At 37.5% G+C, this 23,585-nt stretch overlaps 1 protein-coding gene across 2 annotated transcripts in view; it reads right to left on the bottom strand.

Moving 5' to 3' along the window:
* ZNF704 (zinc finger protein 704) overlaps positions 1-23,585 on the bottom strand; it is a 247,396-nt gene that overhangs the window by 180,374 nt on the left and 43,437 nt on the right. For both annotated transcript variants that reach the window (XR_015247060.1, XM_086696032.1), the window contains exon 2: positions 11,205-11,446. Coding sequence is in view for 1 of the 2 variants with exons in the window: in XM_086696032.1 (XP_086552158.1) it covers positions 11,205-11,446 (242 nt within the window). In the remaining variant the exon portion in view is untranslated. The remainder of the gene's footprint in view (positions 1-11,204; positions 11,447-23,585) is intronic.

The raw sequence follows: 23,585 nt of genomic DNA, 5'->3' as shown, positions 1-23,585 counted from the left end.
AAGGGAACTTTCTCAACCTGATAAAAGGCATCTACCAAAAATCCACAGCTAACATCATACTTAATGCAAAAGACTGAATGCTTCTCCCTATGATCAAAAACAAAACAAAATGTCCACTTATATTCAACACTGTACTGGAGAATCTAGTCAGAGCAATTGGGCAAGAAAAAGAAGTAAAAGGCATCTAGACTGAAAAGGAAGAAGTAAAGCTACCTATATTTACAGATGACATAATCTTCTACATGTAAAATCCTAAGGAAGCCACAAAAACTGTTCAAACTAAAAGGGAGATTCAAAACTAATTCAGGGAGGTTGCAGGATACAAGATCAATATACAAAAATCAGTTTCATTTCTATTCACTAGCAATGAGCAATCTGAAAATAAAATTAAGAAAATTATTTCATTCACAATAGCAACAAAAACAATTAAATATGTAAGAATAAATTTTAAAAAAGAAGTACAAAACTTGTACTCTGGGACTATAAACCACTGTTGAAAAAATGAAAGACCTTAGTAAGTAGAAAGAAACCCTGTGCTCATGAATTAGATGCCTTTATCTTATTAAAATGGGAATACTTCCCAAATTTATCTATAGATTCAACGCAATTTCTGTCAAAATTCCAGCTGATTTTTACGGAAAATTGACAAGCTGATTCTAAAATTCATATGAAAATGCAAGGGACCTAGAAACAGTCCTGAAAGAGAGCAAATTTTGAGGATCACAATTCCTGATTTAAAATTTTTTTAATGTTTGTATTTATTTTTGACACAGAGCTAGACAGAGCATTGACTGGGGGAGGGGCAGAGAGAGAGGGAGACACAGAATCCGAAGCAGGCGCCAGGCTCCGAGCTGTCAGCACAGAGCCTGATGCGGGGCTCAAAACTCTCAACCACGAGATCATGACCTGAGCCGAAGTCAGACGCTCATCTGACTGAGCCACCCAGGCGCCCCTTACAATTCCTGATTTTAAAACTTACCACAAAGTTACAGTGATCCATACACTGTGGTGCTGGCATGAAGACAGACATATAAATCAGTGAAAATGAGAGTCCAGAAATGAGCATCTACTACCATGGTCAACTGATTTTCAACAAAGGTGCCAAGACAATTCAGTGAGGAATGAGTAGTGTTTTCAACAAATGGTCCTAAACAACCAGATATCCATATGCAAAAGAATGAATTTGGACCTCTAATACCATACACAAAAATCTACTCCAAATGGATTATAAACCTAACATAAGAGTTAAAAGTACAAAACACTTTAGAAGAAAAAAATAGTCTTCAGTCTTCATGACCTCGGACCAGACAATGGATTTTTAGATATATCTCCAAAAAACAGAAGCAACTAAAGGAAAAAATAGAGATACTGAATCTCATCAAAGTTAAAAACCTTTGTGTATCAAAGGATGCTATCGAGAAAGTAAAAGACAATCCACAGAATGAGAGAAAATATTTGAAAATCATGTATCTGATAACATTCTTGTTTTCAGAATATATAAAGAAACCTTACAACTCAATGATAGAAAGACGAAGTAAAAAATATGGGCAGTATATCTGAATAGACATTTTTCCAAAGCAAATCTCTAAATGGCTAACAAGAAAAGAAGTTCAATATCATTAGCCATTAATGCAAATCAAAACTACAATGAGGTATCACTTCACACCCACTAAAATGACTATAGTAAAAAAGACAGATAATAACAAGTGTTGGTGAGAATATGAAGAAATTAGAACACTCATATATTTCTAGAGGAAATGCAAAATAGTGGAATTCCTTTGAAAAACACTTTGGAAGTTTCTCAAATACTTAAATATGGAGTTACCATATGATCCAGCTATTTTACTCCTAGATATTATACCTAAGAAAACTAAAAACGTATATCCACTCAAAAACTTGAACATACATATTCATATAGCATTATTCATAATAGCCCAAAAATGGAAACAGTCCAAATATCTATCAATGCACGGGTAGATAAATAAATGTGATATATCCATGAAATGAAATATTATTTGGCAATAAAAATGAATGAAGCACCGATAATTCTAAAACATGAATGTTACAGACTAAATGTGCCACCCCCCAACTTATATGTTGAAATATTATTCCCAGTGTGATAGAATTAGGAGGTGGGGCCCCTGGGAGGTAATTATGATCATCTCTGAGGTCATAGGAATAGAGCCTTCGTGAAGGGGATCGGTGCCCTTACAAGAGTAGTAAGAGTTTGTTTCCATTGCTCTAGTCTCTGCTACTTGAGAATACAACATGAAGTCAGCAATCTGCAACTCAGAAGAGGGCCCTCACCAGAACCTAACTATAATCTCAGGCTTCTACTCTCTAGAACTGTTAAAAATAAATTTCTGTTGTTTATAAGCCACCCAGTTTATGGCACTTTTTATTTTATTAAAAAAATTTTTTTAATGTTTATTTATTTTTGAGAGAAACAGAACAGAGCATGAGTGGGGGAGGCACAGAGAGAGAGAGAGGGAAACACAGAATCAGAAATGGGCTCCAGGCTCTGAGCTGTCAGCACAGAGCCCAATGTGGGGCTTGAACCCACAAACTGTGAGATCATGTACTGCGCTGAAGTCTGATGCTTAACTGACTGGGCCACTCAGGCGTCCCTATGGTACTTTTTAATAGCAGCCTAACAGCTAAGACAGTTATTGAACCTTGAAAACATGCTAAGTGAAAGGAGCCAGACACAAAAGGTCACATATTGTATGATTCCATTTATTTGAAATGTCCATAGTAGCCAAATGTATAGAGACAGCAACAGCACAATAGGTTGGTGGTTGCCTAGGGTTCGGAGGCTGGGGAAGAATGGAGAGTGACTGCTCATGGGCAGGGGTTTTTTGGGGGTGGTGGTGGTGGTGAAAATGCTCTCTAATTATGGTGATGGTTACACCGCTTTATGAATGTACTAGAAACATTTTAAATAGGTGAATTTTATCATATATGAATTATATCTCAATAAAACTACTTTAAAAAGGGATGACTAAAGAAAAATCAATAAATGTAATTTGGGGATTGTAACATTTAGAAAAATAAAATTTATAACAAAAATAGTGCAAAGAACAAAAGGGGAAATGGAAGAATACCATTGTAAGATTCCTGCACCAGATGTGAAGTGATATAATATTAAGATAGCTAAGGTGGCCATACTAATAACAGACAAAGTAGATTTCAGAATGAAGCATAATATCAAGGATAACTAGAGACATTTCATAATAATAAAGAGGTTGATTCCTCAAGGATACAAACCAATTCTAAAATTCATAAAGCAAAATCTGACAAACTGAGAAGAGAAAGAAGTAGACAAAATCAGTAATGAAGTAGACAAAAAAAAATCAGTAACGTACAGAACCAGTAGTCACAAGTAGACAAAAATATCAATAACTATGCAGAATTCATGAACAACATTATCAAAGAGAAAAAGCAGTAAAGCATATTTTAAAAAAGAAAAAAGGTGGCAAAACATTTTAAACATACAAGTCTAAGTATAATGACTGTAATGAATCAAATATCCTATTTCAAAATATGCTATATATTTCTGTTTTCTGGACTGTTTTCACAACTATAAATAATAAGAAAAATGTATTGTGCCTCTTACTTTTTACAATAAAACCTAATTCTAATGTTCTAATTTTAAAAGAAACAACCAAACAAAATTTGGGAGGTATACACAAAGAAGTGTGTAGAAAGAGTTATTGTTGCTAAAAGAGAAAAGTGTTAAATGCCAATAATAGAAAAGAAGAAAGGTTTACAATTAATGATTGAAATTCTACTGTAAGAAGCTAGCAAAACAGGGAACTTAAAATATGCAGAAATAAGGAAATAACAAAGATGAAAAAAGAGACCAATGAAATAGAAAATGGACAAAAAACAGAGAAAATCAATATATACAAAGGTTGCTCTTGGAGAAGAGCCATAAAATTGATAAGCTGCTAGTTAGATTGGTTAAAAAAAGGAAGACGACACCCTGACCAGTATCAGAAATGAGAGAGGGAACACTACTACAGAATCTACAAATATTAGAAAAAATAAGGCGTTATTATGAACTATATGTTAATAGATTTGACACTTAAGTTAATGAATAAATTTATTGAAATCACAGATTATAAAACTCACTAAATAAGAAACATAAAAGATAAACAGCATTGTATCAATGTTAAAAATTGAATCTGTAATTAAAAACACTTCCATAAAGAAAACTCCAGGTCAAGATGGCTTCACTGGTGTACCTATCCTTTTAAGGCAGAGTAATCCCAGTCCTAAAACAAACCCAGAAAATAGAGGAGGAGAAAGGGACACTTCCTAATGCATTTTATGAGGCTATCATAAATTTATATTAAAATCAGACAAAGAAATCGAAATAAATAAAATGATAGGTCAATGGATGAAAATGAATGAATCTTAACAGAATTTTAACAAAAATGGATCCTTCAGTATGTAAGGGGGTTTTACCTCAGGAACACAAAGTTGATTCGATGGTCCAAGACCAATCAATGTAATCCAACATATAATAATTTTTAAAACTATGCTCATGCAGATGGATGTAAACATTTTTAAACTATATTCAGCATCTATTGATGACAAAAACTCAGCAAATAAGAGTACTTTCTTACTTTCATAAAAAAATTAAATATACTGACAATATCCTGGGTTGGTGAACACATAAAGCCACTACAACTCTCATACCTTACTGGTGGGAATATAAAATGGTGCAACTACTTTGAAAAAGTATTTCAATTTCTTAAAAAGTTTATTATACAATGGCCATATGACCTATGAAGTCAACTCTTGGGTATTTAAAAGTGAAAACTTATTCCACACAGGGGCATACATGGATATTTATGGCAGCTTTATTCCTAATAACCCCAAACTGTACACAGCCCAAATGTCTATCAGAGGCGAATGCATAATCAGATTATCATATAATCATAAAATAGAATACTATTTGGCAATAAAAAGTAACATACTACTGACAAATGCAAAAGAAAAATACAGATCTTAAAAAAAAACCATGCTGAGCTAATGAAGATACCTGAAAATATACCATGCATGATTCCATTTATATGAATTCTAGAAAAGACAAAACTAATCCACAAGACAGAAAATAGAATATTGGCTGCCTAGTGCTGAAGGTCAGAGGAGAGGTGGAGTGGGAAGAGGCGCAATGAAACTTTTTTGTGGGGATGAGTATGTTCTATATCTTGATTATGGCATTAATTACATGGGTACATATATTTGTTACAACTCATTAAAGTGTATATTTAAAGTGGGTACATTTTCTTACACATGAATTACATCTCAATAAACTTGATTTAGAGACAAACTTAATAAATAACCACAAGTTGAATAGTTACGGAAAAAGCAATGATAGTGTCTCTCCCTGAGAGGCATAGATGATAACTAGTCATGTTATTAGGCATGTCTTAACTTCATTACTGAATGTGAATAATTATTCTAGTCAAAGTAAATTTATAAGGCAAGACATAGATGTAGTCATCAGCAATAACAACCTATATTAATTTTCCTAGAGGGGCTGTTAACAAATCACCATAAACTGGATGGCTTAAAACAATAGAATTCTATTGTCTCACAATTCTGGAGGCAAGAAGCTGAAATCAAGGGGTCAGAAAGCCGTATTTTCTTAGTCCTTTTGTGCTGCTATAACAAAATACCATAGATCATGGAGCTTAGAAACAACAGAGATTTATTTCTCACCATTTTGGAGGCTGGAAGTCTGAGATCAGGGTGCCACATGGTCGGCTGAGGTGGCATACTTCTTGTATCCTCAACGTGGTAGAAGGGGCAAGGGAGCTCTCTGGGCCTTTTTTTATAAGGGCACTAATCACATGCATGACAGCTCCACCCTCATGGCATAATCAGCATGCAAAGGTCTTACTTCCTCACACCATCACATTGGGGATTAGGTTTCAACAAATGAATTTTGAGGGGGACATATTCAGACATAGCACTTTTTCTGAAGGCTCTGGGGGAGAATCTGTTCCATGCCTGTTTCTTAGCTTCTGGTGTTCTTTGGCTCATAGACCAATCAATCCAATCTCTGCCTCCATTGGCTTTCCTCCTTGTCTTTTGTCTCTCTCTTTTTTTCTTATATGGATACCAGTCATATTGGGTTACCACCTACCCTAATGACCTCGCCTTAATTTGGTTACATCTGCAAAGACCTTATTTGCAAATAAGCTCACATTCTCAGGTACTGGGGGATTAGGACTTTGACACATCTTTTGGGGAACACAATTCTATTCATGCGTGCCCCATCAGGCACACACAGACCAAAACCCTTTATGTTTATTATCATCATTTGTACTACCTCACAATTTACAACTTCTCTATAATCTCTCAGTTCTTACATGATGATGCTACTGAGTGCCCAGCGCTTGCTTCTCCCAGTTTCTGTTTTGGTAAGTATCTACATGATTTACTACAAAATCAGCAGATTTTATAAAATTATGTACCTTAAAAGCAGTATATTTCAATTAATATACACCAAAGAATACTACACACAATCTTTAAAATATAGAGAACTACTAGAGCAGTCTTTAGGAACCATAGTAGAAGTCCATACAGTGGCATCCCCAGCAATGCCCTACAACAGGCAGAGCTAACACGAGTGGAAAGTTCTCCTCCAAAAGGGACTCTCCCGAGTCCTTCATGTTCTCTCTTCTAATACTCACAGATTTGCCCACCATGCCTAGTTACCCTTTGGGTCAGTTGAAACACTCACTTTCTGGACTGTGAAAGAATGTGGTGTTAGCAACTACATTCAAGCAAGTCAACTCATAAGAAGTCTCATGTTACTCCCAACAGCTTGGCACACACTCCAAGAACTGAAAAATTCCTTCCAACTACTTTTATGCCTCATATCCCGGGCTAATCTGTAAATTTCCTACACTGTATTTCAAATCTTTCTTTCTTTCTTCCCAGATTTCTACCACTAATCTGGGCATGAATCAGTTATTATCTGGCCCAGGTTCATCATCTTTTTTTTGAAAAACAGGCTAAAATCACTGTCTTAGTTAATGAGTTGCTGAGCTCTGCCCACAGGAAACCACTGACTAGCATTTGTTTTACTTACTGACCTTTAGTCTCATTCATTTCTTGAGCCAAACCACAGTATTGGAATTCCTTTCTGGAGGGACTCTTCACTCACACCCCTGTCTCTATAAATACTCTGAAAGTTCATTTTCCTCAACTCTCCATAGAGATCAAGACAGCTAGCATTTTTCCCCAGAGATTAAAAAAATACTTAAGATGACATATCTATAATTAGTAACTCTTCATTCTCCATTCACAATCTCTTTCAGAGGGGGTTGTCATCTTTTATAACCAGACATCGCTAAGTGAAGAAGTGATGAAATCTTCAGAGACAGACACATTGTTTAGAGACTGTTGTCCCCACTGTTATCACTGATGCTCCTGGTAACCCCCAACCCAAATCCTGCTCCCCAATAATCCTTAAAAACTGCAAAGAATTTTCTTTTCTGTTAATGATAGATAGCTCTTTAGTTCTAAAGAAACGCTGCACATTCACGTGCTCTCTGACACACTCTTGCTCTGTTTAGTTTCTCTACTGAAGAACTTGGAATACTCAACACTATGATGCACTCACCTCCATCCCCACGCCCCCCCCCAAAAGAAAAGGCTGCTTCTTCCTAAGATCAATCAAGCAATGTCCCACAGGTAAGCGCACTCCACTGCATTCATATAATGCAGGACTCCTGATGATCTTGCAAGGCCGTCTAGCACACTTCCACCCAACCTTCCCTGGCTGTCTCACTCTCGGGGCTCAGCCCTGCACCACAGTATGACTTCCTTCCACAGTATCTCCCTCCTTCCATGCCTCTCGCCGCACCCCTTTTCTCCCACATGCATCTGTCCCAATAAAATGCTTGGATTTAATCCTGCCTTGGCATTTGTTTCTCAGATGACCCAGCCTAACACATCGGGATTAGTAACTCATTTAAATTTATATTTTCCTGAAACTAGCAACTTTCAAATGGGTCCTCAGAAAATGGGTAAACAAACATGGATTTTGTAGAGTAGATCTCAGAGTTCCTCCTTCTCAATTCCATTCATCCTCATCTTGAAAAAGATACTAACAACAACAAAAAACTAGGCTTTTGAATAGTTGTATCAAATTAATAACTTCCGTAATATTGAGAGATTCTCCTTTATGTACAAATTCGTTCAGTTCTAAAAAGAAGGGAGCAAATTAGGAACCGTTACTTGATATTAGCTACTTAGGTGGCTGTTTCCATGATTCAACTGCAAGCTCGTACAGGGTTGGCATCCCATTTCATTCCAATTTTCTTTTACTGAGTGCTGCGTTCATAGCAGGTACTCCATAAATAAGCTACTGAATGGAAGCAGGAAATGCTCCATCACAATGAGATATAAAGATGGGGAGGGTAGTTCCCAGATTCTTCCAGGGATATGAAAAAGCAAAATATATCTATTATCTTCATTATATAAACCACAGAAAATAAACATCAAGTACCATTTTAGAAAATATAGAAAGCAAAGGTCAACAAAGATCCTTTTGCCTATAGTGGGAATAAGCAAAGGACAGAGTGAGAAAGATTATAAAGAATTGATTTTAAACTGCCAAGAAACTCTTTAACAGTGATACTCTATTGGTCAAAAATGCCTTTATAAGAACTGGCCAAAACATAATATCTGGATTTAGGAGAATACGTTTCAATAATCAGGTGGATAGAGCTACGTATTTTATATATATACATACACACACACACACACACACACACACATATATTATGTAAGATATAGCTTTCCTTATACCAAAAAACTTCACGGTACTGTAGACTCACTCAAAATTCATTATCTATACACTGCCAATAGACAGATTACATTTTGCTTTTATGAACAAAAGAAAAGTCGCATATCTTCCTACCGTGTCAGGAAAAGGAGTTTTCAAAACAAAACACCGATTTACTTAGATGATAGTGGAAAGTCGACGTTTACAAAATAATTCCATAACAGTACATGGAAATAGAACCCAAAGAATTGAGAGTTTGATAGTTAAACCCCACAATTTTGTGATTCCTTCATCATCATCAAGAAAAAGGGCAATTTATTTCACCAACTGTTGGCATATTTGTGATGATTAAATACTATAGCAATGAAAACAAGTATATTAGAGGAAATCTCGAAGAATGAAGCTTTAACTAGTATTTCCCAAAATAGATGAATATGTCTGAATTATATCTTGTCATTGGGGAATTTTTGCTGTACATTAATGGATTCAAAATCTAATTAACTTTCCTGTACTGCTTAAGAACCCTACAATAACACTGGCTTGACTCGTAACTTTTAAGTACAGTTAGTGAATTGGAGAAAGTGGAAAAAATATTCCACATGCCAGAGTCAGGAAAGGCAGAAAACATTTTACTTCCTTTCCTTTTCATTTTTTTCCCCAGAAACTATTGCAATGGGGTGAAATTAAAGAATAAAGATATATCTAAAACAATCTATGGTAATTTAAAATGATTAATTCCAGGTCTTTTAACATATAAAGTGCTCTAATGGAATTTTTAGCTGCAGTAAATCCTGTGGAAGTACAAGTCATCACTGACGATCTGACATTGGGAAGTCTAATTTTTTGCACGACAAGCTCAGAAAGAAAATAAAACCATAGCTCTTCACATTTCAACTTAACGTGTCACTTGTCCTATGAGTCAACCAAATAACAGCTATGAACTGAGGTACCTACCAGTTTTAGGGCATGATAAAACATTTCATAACAAACCCCCAGTTAAAGGAATTAATCCTAAAGAATTTAACATGTGCTTTGTATGAAAAAATTAGAAAAGCAAATAATTCCAAGTGGTTAAACAGAAGCCATGAACATATGAAAATTTTCAACAAAGGTTAAGGAAAACAAAGAGAACTATAATTTTAGAAAGTATGACAAATTTGGTAGTAGAATAGAAAAATACACAATTTCCTAGAGGAGATACTTTTGATTTAATATAGAAAGCAATGAAATTCTACTTATAAAAAGTAAATAGGCAAAAAAGAAACATTTATTCCTTTTCCAAGGATACTATATTCCGAGTTGAAACCATTCAAACAAAATAGAGGACTCCTCAAAAATCTGCTTATAATTCTCCATTCACAATCTCTTTTGGAGGGGGCTGTCATTTTTTATAACCAGACATCACTAAGTGAAGAAATGATGAAAGCTTCAGAGACAGATATGTCGTTTAGAGACTGCTGGGTTTTGGTAACAAAATATGGTTTACATATTAAAAATAAGCACGTTTTTATGCTACAGAATTTTCTTTCTTTCATCCAACAAATATTTATGGAGCCCCTAGTACATTACTAAGCATTATTTTAGTGCTATTGATACAGCATGAACAAGATGGTCCAAAATCCTGGCCAACGTGTAACTTATTTTCTAGGTGAAATAAATGACAAGCAAGAAAATAAGTAAAAGGTCTACTATGCTCCATTTTACTACTGTTCCACGTCATTCTGCCATAATGTTGTGCTTTGATTGAATGCTACTGGATATATTTTAAATAAAATTACAATGTGATAAAAGTCTTTTGATACTTCAAATAAACCCTCTTGGCCCAGTTCTAAGGTAGATCTGTCTTAAAAGGATTACCAATGCTATAAACCAGGGATCATCAAACTTTTTCTGTGATGAGTCACATGTAACATTTTAGGCTTTGCAGGCCACCTGTGATCGATGTCACATATTCTTCATTTTTTAAAAAAACCCTTTATAAATGGAAAACCACTCGTACCTCACAGGCTATACACAAACATGCCAGGAGCTGAATCTGGCCTGTAGTCATAGCTCTCCAACCTCTGCCCAAAAGATGTGAGTATCCCTGCTTTTAAGTGGTTACGCTCAGTACTACATTTCACGTTTCTTTTTTGACATTTACTCTCTTGTTTTTTATTATTCATTTTCCAGAATCGAATAAAACATTCTTTTCTACAGCGACAATACTCGCAACTAGCGCAGTCATGAAGTCAGTTCCGAAGAGCAGGGCCACCTGCTCTACTTCACACAAGCAACGGAAAAATGTTCTTGGCAGAAAGCCCCTCCTAAGTCTATATACTCTGGAGAAATATGGTAGAGATTGTACACACTCTCCACAGGCAAACACATAGAAAGGCTAATGTTCCCTTACCTTGCTGGAGGAACATCAATATTGGAAGAAACAACTTTTCGTTTTTGCTCAAGGAGACAGATGGAGCGCGTGTTTTCTTTTTCATGGTCAAGGACTCGGTTGGCTTTTTTGGTGTCTGCCGTTTTCACATCTTCCTCCATGGCCAATGGAAACAAGTGTTGATGAGACATTTTTTTATTAGAGTCACGTTTTAAGTCCTCTGGTTGAAATGTGAAGGTCATTTCCCGCTTGATGCTTCCCACCTGTGAAATGGAACACAAAACTTCTTACCCACACGAAACAGCAGCTTGGCACAACTACATGCAGATGACCCTGAGAAGAGACTACAGACCAGAGCCCTCCTTGTTCATCTTGAAGATTTTATAGGTTGAATGAGAAATATGTAACATGGAAATAAAATAGCTGACATTACAGAGTAATATGCAATTGATACATCACACATCATAATGCAAACAAGAAACACCACAAATGTAAGAGGAGCCTTTCAGGCACATAAAAATGTCGAAGACTTGAAAGCATAATACTTCTATGATAAATCTAAAAATTTAAAACATCACTGTTTTCTCTTCTACAACACAGAAAGCTCAAGTAAGTAAATAAATTCTTAAATATTTCACACTGACTATATGGCATAGAAGGGTGCAATGAAACACAAAATGAGCCTTATCTCTGAATATGAATACTGATCTTAACCATACTCTAGTTCGTGAAGAACTATTTTTTATCTTTTATCTAAAGCAGTTAAGATCTTAGTGAGATCCCTCGTTAGTATGATGATAAAAAAGTCATTAATTTTTCTTATCATTTTTGACTAAATGCAACAGTGAGTAAGGTTTAAGACAAATAGAAAAATTATGCCTCAGGGCACTGAATCTGGCTATTTCAGAATTTGTGATGACTGAGAACAAAGACTGAAGTTAATGAAAGGTTTCTGTAAAGGTGGTGGGTGTTATAAATGAGGTCTGGAGTGAACTTCTTTAAAAAAAAATTTTTTTTAACGTTTATTTATTTTTGAGACAGAGGAGACAGAGCATGAATGGGGGAGGGGCAGAGAGAGAGACACACAGAATCGGAAGCAGGCTCCAGGCTCTGAGCCATTAGCCCAGAGCCCGACGCGGGGCTCGGACTCACGGACTGTGAGATCGACCTGAGCTGAAGTCGGACACTTAACCGACCGAGCCATCCAGGCGCCCCTGGAGTGAACTTCTTAAAGTCATGAGTGTACAAGGAAGAGCCTCACTGACCGATGGAGTGTTTCAAAATATGCACACCTCTAAGCCATTTCACAGGCCCATTTGACAGCTCATGCCTCTTGTGGACTTAGTTTGTCAAATCAATAAATCTTCATTTCCCCACTTAAATAGAAGATATGCTTGTTCCTTTCTTTTTAATTTTAGGTAGGAGGAAAAGTGCAACAAATTGGTCAAACAGATTTATTATTAACAGAGGCTAACACCACAAACAAGGCATTTTCAGAATAAAATCAGAATATGTGTTCAATAATAGCAGAGACTGCCAATGTATGATGTTAAAGACTAGAAATTCTCAGACTAAAGGGAAACTCTGAGATATGCATGTTAGAGTCACAGGACCTGCTCACATAGGAGAATTTCCAGAACCCAGGGATGACTTATGCCTTGGAATCCAGTTAGCTGGAATGTAATCTTTCATATGAACATAGAGCTCTCAACTGAGCTCTTTTCTTCTTTCCTTGGCCTTCACTTCTCAGGGCAAAAAGATCTTTTTCCCGTGGTGCTCCTGTCAGACCTACCTCTAGGAAAACAGTCAGCCACTTTTGGTCTACTCATTAAAAACTTCCAATATTTCTTAAAATGAATGCTTTTTTAAAAAAATTTTTTTAGCATTTTTATTTATTTTTGAGAGAGACACAGCATGAGTGGGGGAGGGGCACAGAGAGAGGGAGACACAGAATCTGAAGCAGGCTCCAGGCTCTGAGCTGTCAGCACAGAGCCCAATGCGGGGCTCGAACCTCCAAACCGTGAGATCATGACCTGAACCAAAGTCAGATGCTTAACCAACTGAGCCACCCAGGCACCCCTTAAAATGAATGCTTTTAAGAGCTGTTTTAATAACATCAATACACAATAAAAAAAAAATAAAATATTTCAAACTTCAAGAAATGCAATGAATGTTCAATAAAAATGTAGCTTGGAAAATCAACAAATGTAATTACTAATACTGTAAATACCCACCATGAGTCACTTTCTAAAATTCTTTTTAAGTTTATTTATTTATTTTGAGAGAGACAGAGACAGTGTGAGTTGGGGAGGGGGAGAGGGAGAGAGGGAGAGAGAGAGAATCCCAAGCAGGCTCTGCAGTGTCAATGCAGAGCCTGACACAGGGCTTGAACTCACAAAACTGTGAGATCATGACCTGAAGCGAAATCAAGATGCTTAACTGACTGAACCACCCAGGCGCCCCACCATGAGTCACTTTCTATGCAACTTTTTCTGCCTGAAGGTAGGAGAGAGAGGTGCTTTTTCACTCCCATAGCACTTCATTCCAAACCTGCGTTCCAAAAGGGATACACTAAACTCCAGGCACAGAAGATGAAAACAAAGGCCTGGTTTCGATGATTATAAATAGTTTCTCCCTAAGTGTCAAGTATTACATTAATTAAATATTTAAGTAGTCATTAGTATTAAGTTGTAGCAATAATTGACATCTATACCTCCCTTGGGGCAAATGTACTGGTTAAATGAATTCAATCCAAAGATAGATAGGGTTAGTGGAGAACATTAGAGGAAGCTCAGCTTTTAGTTTCAAAATTTTAGGGAAAAAAAACCCCAGCATTCTAAAGCAAATTAATAGAAAGTAGAATAGATTTCCTATGGAAATTATATTATAATTATATATCATACAGGTAGCCAAGACTTCATAAAAATATAGTAACATTCAACAGTGTAAGCTATAAATCTTCCACAATACATCCTAAACAAGAAACTACTCTGTCAATAGTAATCAGGGAATTTTAGCGATGTAATGGATGTCAAAGACTAGTGAGCCTAGACTCCTTGTTTTAAAAGTAGACTTCAAAAAGGAGTTAGAGGGGCACCTGGGTGGCTCAGTCAGTTAAGCGTCTGACTCTTAATTTCTGTTCAGGTCATGATCTCACAGTTTATAAGGTCGGGCCCCTCATGGGGCTCTGTGCTGACAGCGTGGAGTCTGCTGGGGATTCTCTCTCTTCCCCTCTCTCTCCCTCTGTCCCTCCCTGCTTGAACTCAGTCTCTCTCTAAAAATAAATAAACAAACATTTGGGGGGAAAAAGGAGTTAGAAATGGGCCACAGAGAACAAAAAATGTCATGATGAGTAAGAAATTTCTGATACTTGGAGTCATGGGTTCCACTGTGGGTAAAGCTGGTGGAAGGAGTGGATGACAGGTGTAGACCTTCACTGTATCACTATTACTATATTACTATTACTGTATTACCTTTAACATTCTTTTATTCACACCAGGTAGTATACAAACTTTTTTTTCCTGAATTTATTTATTTAATTAATCTCTACACCCAACATAGGGCTCAAACTCATGACCCCAAGATCAAGAATCGCATGTTCTTCCAACCAAGCCAGTCAGGCACCCCTAAAAACATTTTTTAAAAAGAGAGTTCACAGGAGACTAGAGAGTGGGAAGAGCACATGAAGTCAAACCTTGAGAAGCTGGGCTCTGAAGTGGCTCAGAGAAATGGGGTGGTGGCTGGAGAGGATGCTGGACAAGGGAGAATGTTCGAAGACGAGAGGTAACAGAGCATGCTTGAATGCTGAGGCAGAATGGAGGGCAAGGGATGAGTAAGGGCCAGCGGTAGCAGTAGAAGGGGACAGGACTGATATCCAGTTGTTGCACCCCTCGCAGATTAGCAGAAGAACACAGCAAAAGGAGCATCGGGACCGTGATTAGATTTGGGCCCTTACTACTTTAGCAGAACAAAGCAGCTAGAGGAAGATATGGTCGCATTTATATGAGATTTGCAGAAAAGGCAAATCAATAAAGACAGGAAATAGACCAGTGACTGCTTAGGGCTGGGAGTAGGAGCTAGAACTGAAGGCAAACGGGCCCCAGAGAACTTTTTGTGGCGGCAGAAGTGTTCCAGAACTAGACTATAGTGATATTTGTATAATGCTGTAAATGTATTAAAAATAATTGAACCATATTCTTACAATGAGATGAATGTTATGGTATATAGATCATACCTCAATAGAACTGTTGAAAAAAAGAAAGAAGGAACAAAACCAGGAGTAACTGGTATGGAAAACGTATTCACAAAAACACTTAGACCAGATATTGGGTAACTGCGCTTGTAAAAGAGGTATCCATAAAGTCTATTAGTTTGTTTGTTAAAAAATAAGTTATGCTATGGCAATCGAGGCCACTGCAAGTAATTGTATGGTTATATCCTGCATATTGGTAAGATGAGACTAAAATCCCTCTCCCACTCAAGGCGTGCCCTGGTTTTTCCACCCATGGAAGAGGGACACTTTTCTAATTTTTCCACCTGAGGAGGAATTTTTGTACTTTATCTGTCCAAAGAGGGCACTCTTATTTATTTTTCCCCCACTTTGCACAATGTCGTGGTGACAAAAGGAAACTCTTCTGATGATCGATGGGGCCTGGGCCAAATTAGCTTCCTTCCTGGAAGCAGATATCAATTAATTATGTGACTCATATGAGCTGATAGTTTTGATAATAAAAAAGTTGAGGCTATTGGAAGAATCACTCTATGCTACAGCTCAGAAGGGGCAAAGGGTTCAACAATGGAAGACAGCCAGAAAACCAACGAACACAATCTAGAAGTCCTGTGGGATAAACAATGAAGAAAAACAGCAAGACCGTTAACTAGTAATTTCTAGGAGAAAATACAAAGCTAAGGTTTAGGAATAATCTTAGTCTAGGTTAAAAAAAAAAAAAGTGTCCCCTGCCCAGGGAGGGATTAATCTGATTATCTCACACTGATAAGACTGTAAGTTAGAAGGCAGTAGCATTTTCTGGTTGTCACATTTCAAGATGGACACTGACAAAGTGGAACAAACACAGCAGAATGATCAGCATGGCAAAGGATATGACTGGGGGGAACTGGGAATATTTTGTTTAGAAAACAGAGGGTTATGCCCCACACAGCTGCTCTCACATGAATGGAGAGCTCTCTTGAAGAAGAGGAATTTGAGTTCTGTGTTCCTCTAGAAACAGGATCAACGGTGTCCACTTCTGCTTCCCGCTAACTCCTTTCTGACTTTATGGTTTACTCTCTCTTCCTCTTTTCTTCTTCTTACTCTTCTGCCACATTGTAAATGAAGCCACTTGTATCTATAAGAAATTCCTCCTATTTATTTTTCAGTTAACTGTGTTTTCATGGAGTCATAAACTGTTAAGTAGGTAGATTCTTGGAACCTACCTAGTCTCACTTAAACATTTTATTTTTCACTGTTTCACTATAGTTTAAATGTACTTTTCATGTTTAAAAATGTTTAAGGGGCTCCTGGGTGGCTCAGTTGGTTAAGTAGCTGACTCTTGATTTCAGTTCAGGTCATGATCTCACAGTTCATGAGGTCGAGCCCCGTGCTGGGCTGCACACTGACAGCGCAGAGCCTGCTTGGGATTTTCTCTCTCTCCCTCTCTCTCTCCCCTCCCACCCACTCATACTCTCTCTCTCTCTCTCTCTCTCAAAATAAATAACTAACTTAAAGAATGTTTATTACAAAATGTATTCCATCAACTGACAAATGGATAAAGAAAATGTGGCTTATATATACAATGGAATACTACTTGGCAATGAGAAAGAATGAAATCTGGCCATTTGTAGCAACGTGGATGGAACTGGAGCATGTTATGCTAAGTGAAATAAGCCATACAGAGAAAGACAGATACCATATGTTTTCACTCTTATGCGGATCCTGAGAAACTTAACAGAAGACCAGGGGGGAGGGGAAGAGGGGAAAAAAAAAGTTACAGAGAGGGAGGGAGGCAAACCATAAGAGACTCTTAAATACTGAGAACAAACTGAGGGTTGATGGGGGTGGGGGGAGAGGGGAAAGTGGGTGACGGGCATTGTGAAGGGCACCTGCTGGGATAAGCACTGGGTGTTGTGTGGAAACCAATTTGACAATAAATTATATATAAAAATAAATTAAAAAGATTAAAAAATTTAAAAATATATATGCTTGTTATTAAATTTTCAATAAGATGTATATAAAATAAAATGAGGAAAGCTTTCTATTCTATTCCTCCCCACTCTTTTCCCAGCCCTGCCCAGTCAGGTCCAACCCCCAGAAAGAAAAGCTTTTAACAATTTACTGCAAAACTTCAAATTACTTAAAAATGCATAAATACCTGTTTAGAGTAACTAATGATGGTGATTATACTATATGTATTATTCTGCAACTTATTTGCTCACTTCACAATAAATCATGGGCAACCTTACATGTTAGTAGTAGAGCTGCTGACTTTTTAAAACATTGAAAACTATAACAGTCATGAGATCAGATTTTTTTTTAACTGATCTCTTCTTGACAGACATTGAGGCTCTTTTCAATTTTTCATTATCAAAAATCATTCTACAATGAACATCCTTGTATATGTATGCGTACAGCTTTATGCACTTGTGCAAGCATTTTTTTTGCAGAAAAAATTCCTGGAGGTTAGAATTTCTGAATCAAACAACCAAAATTTTAGTCATGGGGGAACAAACTACAGAACACCCATACAATGGGCATACCATGACATCACCAAGAGAAGGTCATCAGGAGATATTATATCCATGATCTATTAAGAGGAAAACATTTGTCCACGATCTATAATGAGTAACGGTCAAATTGCAAACTAATATGTTAGGCATGATTGCACTGCATTTAAAAAACAGAGTAGTTTCGGGGCGCCTGGGTGGCGCAGTCGGTTAAGCGTCCGACTTCAGCCAGGTCACGGTCTCGCGGTCCGTGAGTTCGAGCCCCGCGTCAGGCTCTGGGCTGATGGCTCAGAGCCTGGAGCCTGTTTCCGATTCTGTGTCTCCCTCTCTCTCTGCCCCTCCCCTGTTCATGCTCTGTCTCTCTCTGTCCCAAAAATAAATAAACGTTGAAAAAAAAAAATTAAAAAAAAAAAACAGAGTAGTTTGCTAAATAAGCTTACACCTTAAGGAACAGAAGACTGAATGGGCCAAGAGGGTTTTTTTCTTATATAATTAGACACACCTATGGATGGACATCTGCATGCATACTTGTGCGCATGCACGCACACACATACAATTTTTAGGTGGTGTTATTATGGGACACTTTCATGTTTCTAAGGTTTTCAAATTAAAGTCAACTTAAAAGCTAAGATTTAGCAAAATTATGAGGAATAATGCCCTGTTAGTCGACATATAAGGAAACTGGGATTCTTAATTATTGTTGGAGAGAAGATACATGCTGTAGGAGGCCGACCTGGTGAAGGTAGCACATTTAGTTGTGCATCCCTTTGTGTTAGAAATTCTATGTCTAAGGGAAGAAAAAAGAAAAGCACACAAAGCTATTTGGCACAGAACTTGTTATAACATTTTAAAAAATGGAACTTCCGGGGTGCCTGGGTGGCGCAGTCGGTTAAGCGTCCGACTTCAGCCAGGTCACGATCTCGCGGTCCGTGAGTTCGAGCCCCGCGTCGGGCTCTGGGCTGATGGCTCAGAGCCTGGAGCCTGTTTCCGATTCTGTGTCTCCCTCTCTCTCTGCCCCTCCCCCGTTCATGCTCTGTCTCTCTCTGTCCCAAAAATAAAAATAAACGTTGAAAAAAAAAATTAAAAAAAAAAAATGGAACTTCCCTAAACATCCATCAAGAAATTTGGGGTTAAATATGCATAAGTAAAATATATGGCTAAAACTAAGACATATCTCTATATTTATTAAAATGGAAAGACATTTACTACATTAACTGAAAACAAAGAAAATCCAAATGAGTGTATGTAATATGATCTCAGGGAAGAGAGATGTGTATATATATAAAGAGAGAAAATTCTGAAAGGACATTCCAAAATGTTAAGAATGGTTTCTCTTGGGAGCAGATTTATAGGTCAATTTTTCTTTCTATCTTATTTGACCATAGTTTGGTATTTAAAAACCTAAGAAGTTATTCTATGATGAAAAGATACATATCATTTTTATCTAATTGTTTCTCAAGTATCTGGCATTTATATAATGAATACTTTTCCTTCTACTAGCTTTCAATTATTAACATATATGCATATATTAAAGGGAAAATGAATTACTTAAAATAATGCATTCACATGCACTATTAGTTCCATTGATTATCAGCACCACTCAATCATATTGTACTACAATAACTACCAATGAATTCCTTCTCCCTACCCAACACAGAAGCCCTTCATACAGCATATCAGAGACACATGCATCATCCAGTGTAATTTCTTGCAAGGGAACAAAGCTTCAGTGTTCAATTATATGAGAATGCTACCAATTACTGAGTTAACTAACAAATAAAACTCAAAATTTTTATTGCAATGAACAGCTTTTGTTTTCCTAGAAAAAGATAAACAGCGTAACTATAAATATGATATACTTGGGAAAATTGCACTATTTTAAACAAGAAGTTAACAGTATCTATTTAAATCTTGAATTTCTCTAAATGGTGTCCTTTGTAGATTGGATGCCACTTTCTAAGATAGGGACAGAAGCTCATCAGTTTTTCTTAATACAAAAACATCTGGTTTTCATAGGAGGATTCTAACAGCTCATCAGAAAAGAAGATGGCTTCTAACATCAGCCCACTTACTTGATCAATTCTTTCTTCTGTCTACACTGAAGTGCATCCCAGGCCACCTTAATCCTAACACCCTCCCTATGGATTTACAGCAATAAGATGCCAAAAAGCATGTGTCAGCACTCCCTCTTGGAAGCTGTCCTTGCTTACTCATCTCAACCCAATAAAATGTGAGGAGTTGGCTCTGTAGATTAACTGGATTTCCAGGAATAATTTGCAGAAAGCCAACCCATTTGCCTTTTGGGGCTTTCTGCATAGTAAAAAAATAGAAAAGAAATTCTGGAAAAGAGAAGAAAATTCATGCCACAACAAAACCACTTTTGGAGAGCAAGCCTTAAAAGGCAAGTGAACGGTCTACTTGGCCTAGCAACTCGTTGACTCTTCCATTCACCAGGAAACCACACAGTTGCACCTGACAAACTTTGCAAGAGAATCCTTCCTATTTCAGACTGTGTTTCCTGACAGTAGGATTCATTTTTTAAACTTGCTTTCAAAACACATAAATATACATTACATATTTTGTAACTGATGACAATGGCACATTAACCACAGTGTGGAATATGTAATCAGACCCAAAGATTTTAAAACATGTCACCAAAAAAGCAAAGGTTATATTAATAACAGGGACAACTGATTGTATCTTAATTTAAAATACTACCACTAAAGGTCATGCTCAAAGAAAGATTGGACTCTTGAGTCAATTGATAAAATGTATGTCCCAAACTAGTCAACAGAACTCTACTCATTTTAGATTAAATTCTTCAAATTTCATGCTAGGTACACAGAAAAATAAGTTGGATGGCAAATCTATCCAGTCCTAATGAATGGCTGTAATAGAAACACTTTAAAGACAATTGCTTCCAATTGCTAGCCCTTTGTTTATATTATTCCCTTAGCCCTCTGAAACCAATGAAGTGTTTGACTGCTTTATCCTCAAGTATATTATTTCTCTATACCAAGACAGAGTAAATGGCAGATGGAAGTCAGACTGGTTTGGTGTACAAGAAGCAAAACGCAGTACAACAGAGTTGAAACCCTGTATTAGGTTTTGGCATCATGCATTCTAACCATACAGCTACAATATCTCAGCAATCAGTGTTGTTAATGCTGGGTTTACTAAAGCAAGTTTTAACTTTAATATCTTGACAATTTAATATTCAACAAAGCATGACTTGGCTTGCCTAATGGCAGATTAGTCAGCTGCACATTTAGCAAAGTTATTGCAAAAATCTTTGGTGGAAGACTTCTTGGCTGAAGCTTCAAACCTTCTCTTAAAATTATGCAAGTGAGAACACACAACTGAAGTATTTTTTTTTAAGCCTTTCTGAAAAACCCTGAATAAAAATACCTATTTGTATAAAGTCTGATGTGGACTCTGGCTCAGCCGATGTTACCTGCACATTTTTTCCAACCAAATGTAAGGAGAGGGGACATCAATATCAATATGGGTCCAACTTATTGTACTTAACTTCAGTATACAGAATTTTTAATTAATGTTTATTAGGTACTCCATTTGTTTTATATAAGTCAAAGTTTAATTCAACCAATCATATCCAGTTGATGTGAAAATCCTGTGGCCTTTACCTTCCAAATATATCCAGAATCCAATCACTTCCCACCACCTTCCACAGTCAAGCCATCATCACCTCTTGCCAGGATTTGTACAACAGTTTCCTCCCTGGATCCCTGTTTGCATCCTTGCTTCATCTCCCATACACCCCAGTTCCTTCTCAGTAACAGTAGGCCATCTTATCCCTTAAAAACAAGAGTCAGATCATGCCTTTCCTCAGCTCAGAACCCTCCAATGCTTCCCATTTTGCTAAGAATTAAAGTCAAAGTCCTTGTAGTAGTTTCCAGGGTCCCATTTGAGCTGGCCCCCCTCTATCCTTCCTTGTCCCTCTCCAGCTTCCTCCTCCCACTCTCATCTCTCCCCCAACCCTTGCTGGCCTTGAACATGCCAGAAATATCCCTGCCTCAAGACCTTTCCACTAGCCACCCCATCTTCCAGGAATGTTCTTCCTTGATATATCCACATTGCTTGCTTCCTCACCCTTTCAGTCTGTGCAAATTCTCCCCCCTCAGTAAAGCTATCCCTGACCACCCTATTTAAAGTTACAGTGCTTTTCTTCCACTCCACATCTATCACATTCTATTCTATATTGTTATTCTATAGCACTTACTGTTTAACAAAAAACTGTATAGTTTACTATTTATTATGTTTATGGTCCGGGCTACTCCCCCAGAATAGCTCTATGAGGGTAGACATTTTTTTGGTTTGTATATTGATGTTTCCCAGCACCTAGAAGAGTGTCTGAAACACAGTGGGCCCTCAATAAATATTTGTGGAATAAATCAATGAATGGATTTTCAGGTGATTATATGTGCTCTCTGGTAGCACTTACTAATAAATGTCTAAGAACGATGGATGCCAAATTCCCGAGGCTGCAAAGTGTGGGGTTCCTCAGTCTAAAAGGTAGTTCCTAAACTACCAGAAAGAAATGGTGAATTGTGCTACATCCAGGGAAAAAATTAGGTGAAGCACAGAATGGTCATCATCTTATTCCCTTCTTTATCAAAGCACTCAACTTTATTTCATGGAGGACTTTATCTCCAGGAATGCAATCCTTATTTCGTAATAAAATCTATAGCGGAAATAGAATTTATTTTACTTTTTAAGTTAAGGGACTCTGAACCTTCCTTCTACAAATATCACCTAGGTTAATCCAGGACAAACCTGTAGAGAGATAATATGGCATAATTTCAGAAGCAAGTCACAGTTAAAGTTATATGATTTTTGAAACTCCTGGGACAGGGGGTGAAGATTCCTGGAGGGTAAAGTATTAGAGGCAGATCACCTCACAGCCTGATCCCCAGGGATGCCCAGGGACACTTCCTCACACCTGCCTGTGGCTCCCCGCAGATCCAGCCCACTTGCTCTCCCAGCAAATCCTAACATTTGTGGTCAAAAATAACAATGATAATCAATGCCATTTTTAATTTCTTCCGCATTTGGTTTACAGTAAATATGTTTGCCACTGGAATTTGGGCCCCACTTGAAGTTTTTTCTTAGAAGCTTCTTTCTGAAGGGGTACAGGGAGCTGTTTTGCTGAGGGATAGCTGACCTACAGAAGACTTTTCCATACTAATTGCTGGGTCAGAGCCTCACTAACTGTCACTGCCACTGCCAGGAGGAGCTGGGGTCTCTGTGCACAGAACAGACCTTTGTTGTCTCTGACCTTTCCGCCTTGGAGCCTCTCCCCAAGGGACTTGGAACCTTACCTTGCCCCATCATGCTGAACCAAGGGGCTCCTGCAGAGGCCACAAACTTCACAGGGCCTTTCCTCTACCCCTATTGGACACCGTCCCCCATCTCCCCGAGGGCCCCTCTGCTCCCATTGCAGAGCATTTCTGAGCTCCTTCGTCCCCACCTGGCCCGAATCCTAGGCACAAACACACGGCAAGAAAGAGGAGACTCATGGGAAATGAAGCAGTAGGGTAAAGCTCATTTTCTTCATGGGTTAAATAATTATTTGCCACTGACCTGAGTATCAAATAAGACTTTAAAACATGGTTTCTCTGATCAAACCACACATTTCCCAAAAGTGGCTGGAAAAGAACTTTA

This window comes from Puma concolor, chromosome F2, assembly GCF_028749965.1.
Source record: "Puma concolor isolate L17-30 chromosome F2, mPumCon1.1.hap2, whole genome shotgun sequence".
NCBI lineage: Eukaryota > Metazoa > Chordata > Mammalia > Carnivora > Felidae > Puma > Puma concolor.
Note: the sequence above shows the minus strand (reverse complement) of the source record. Positions and strands in the feature narration are given on the sequence as shown.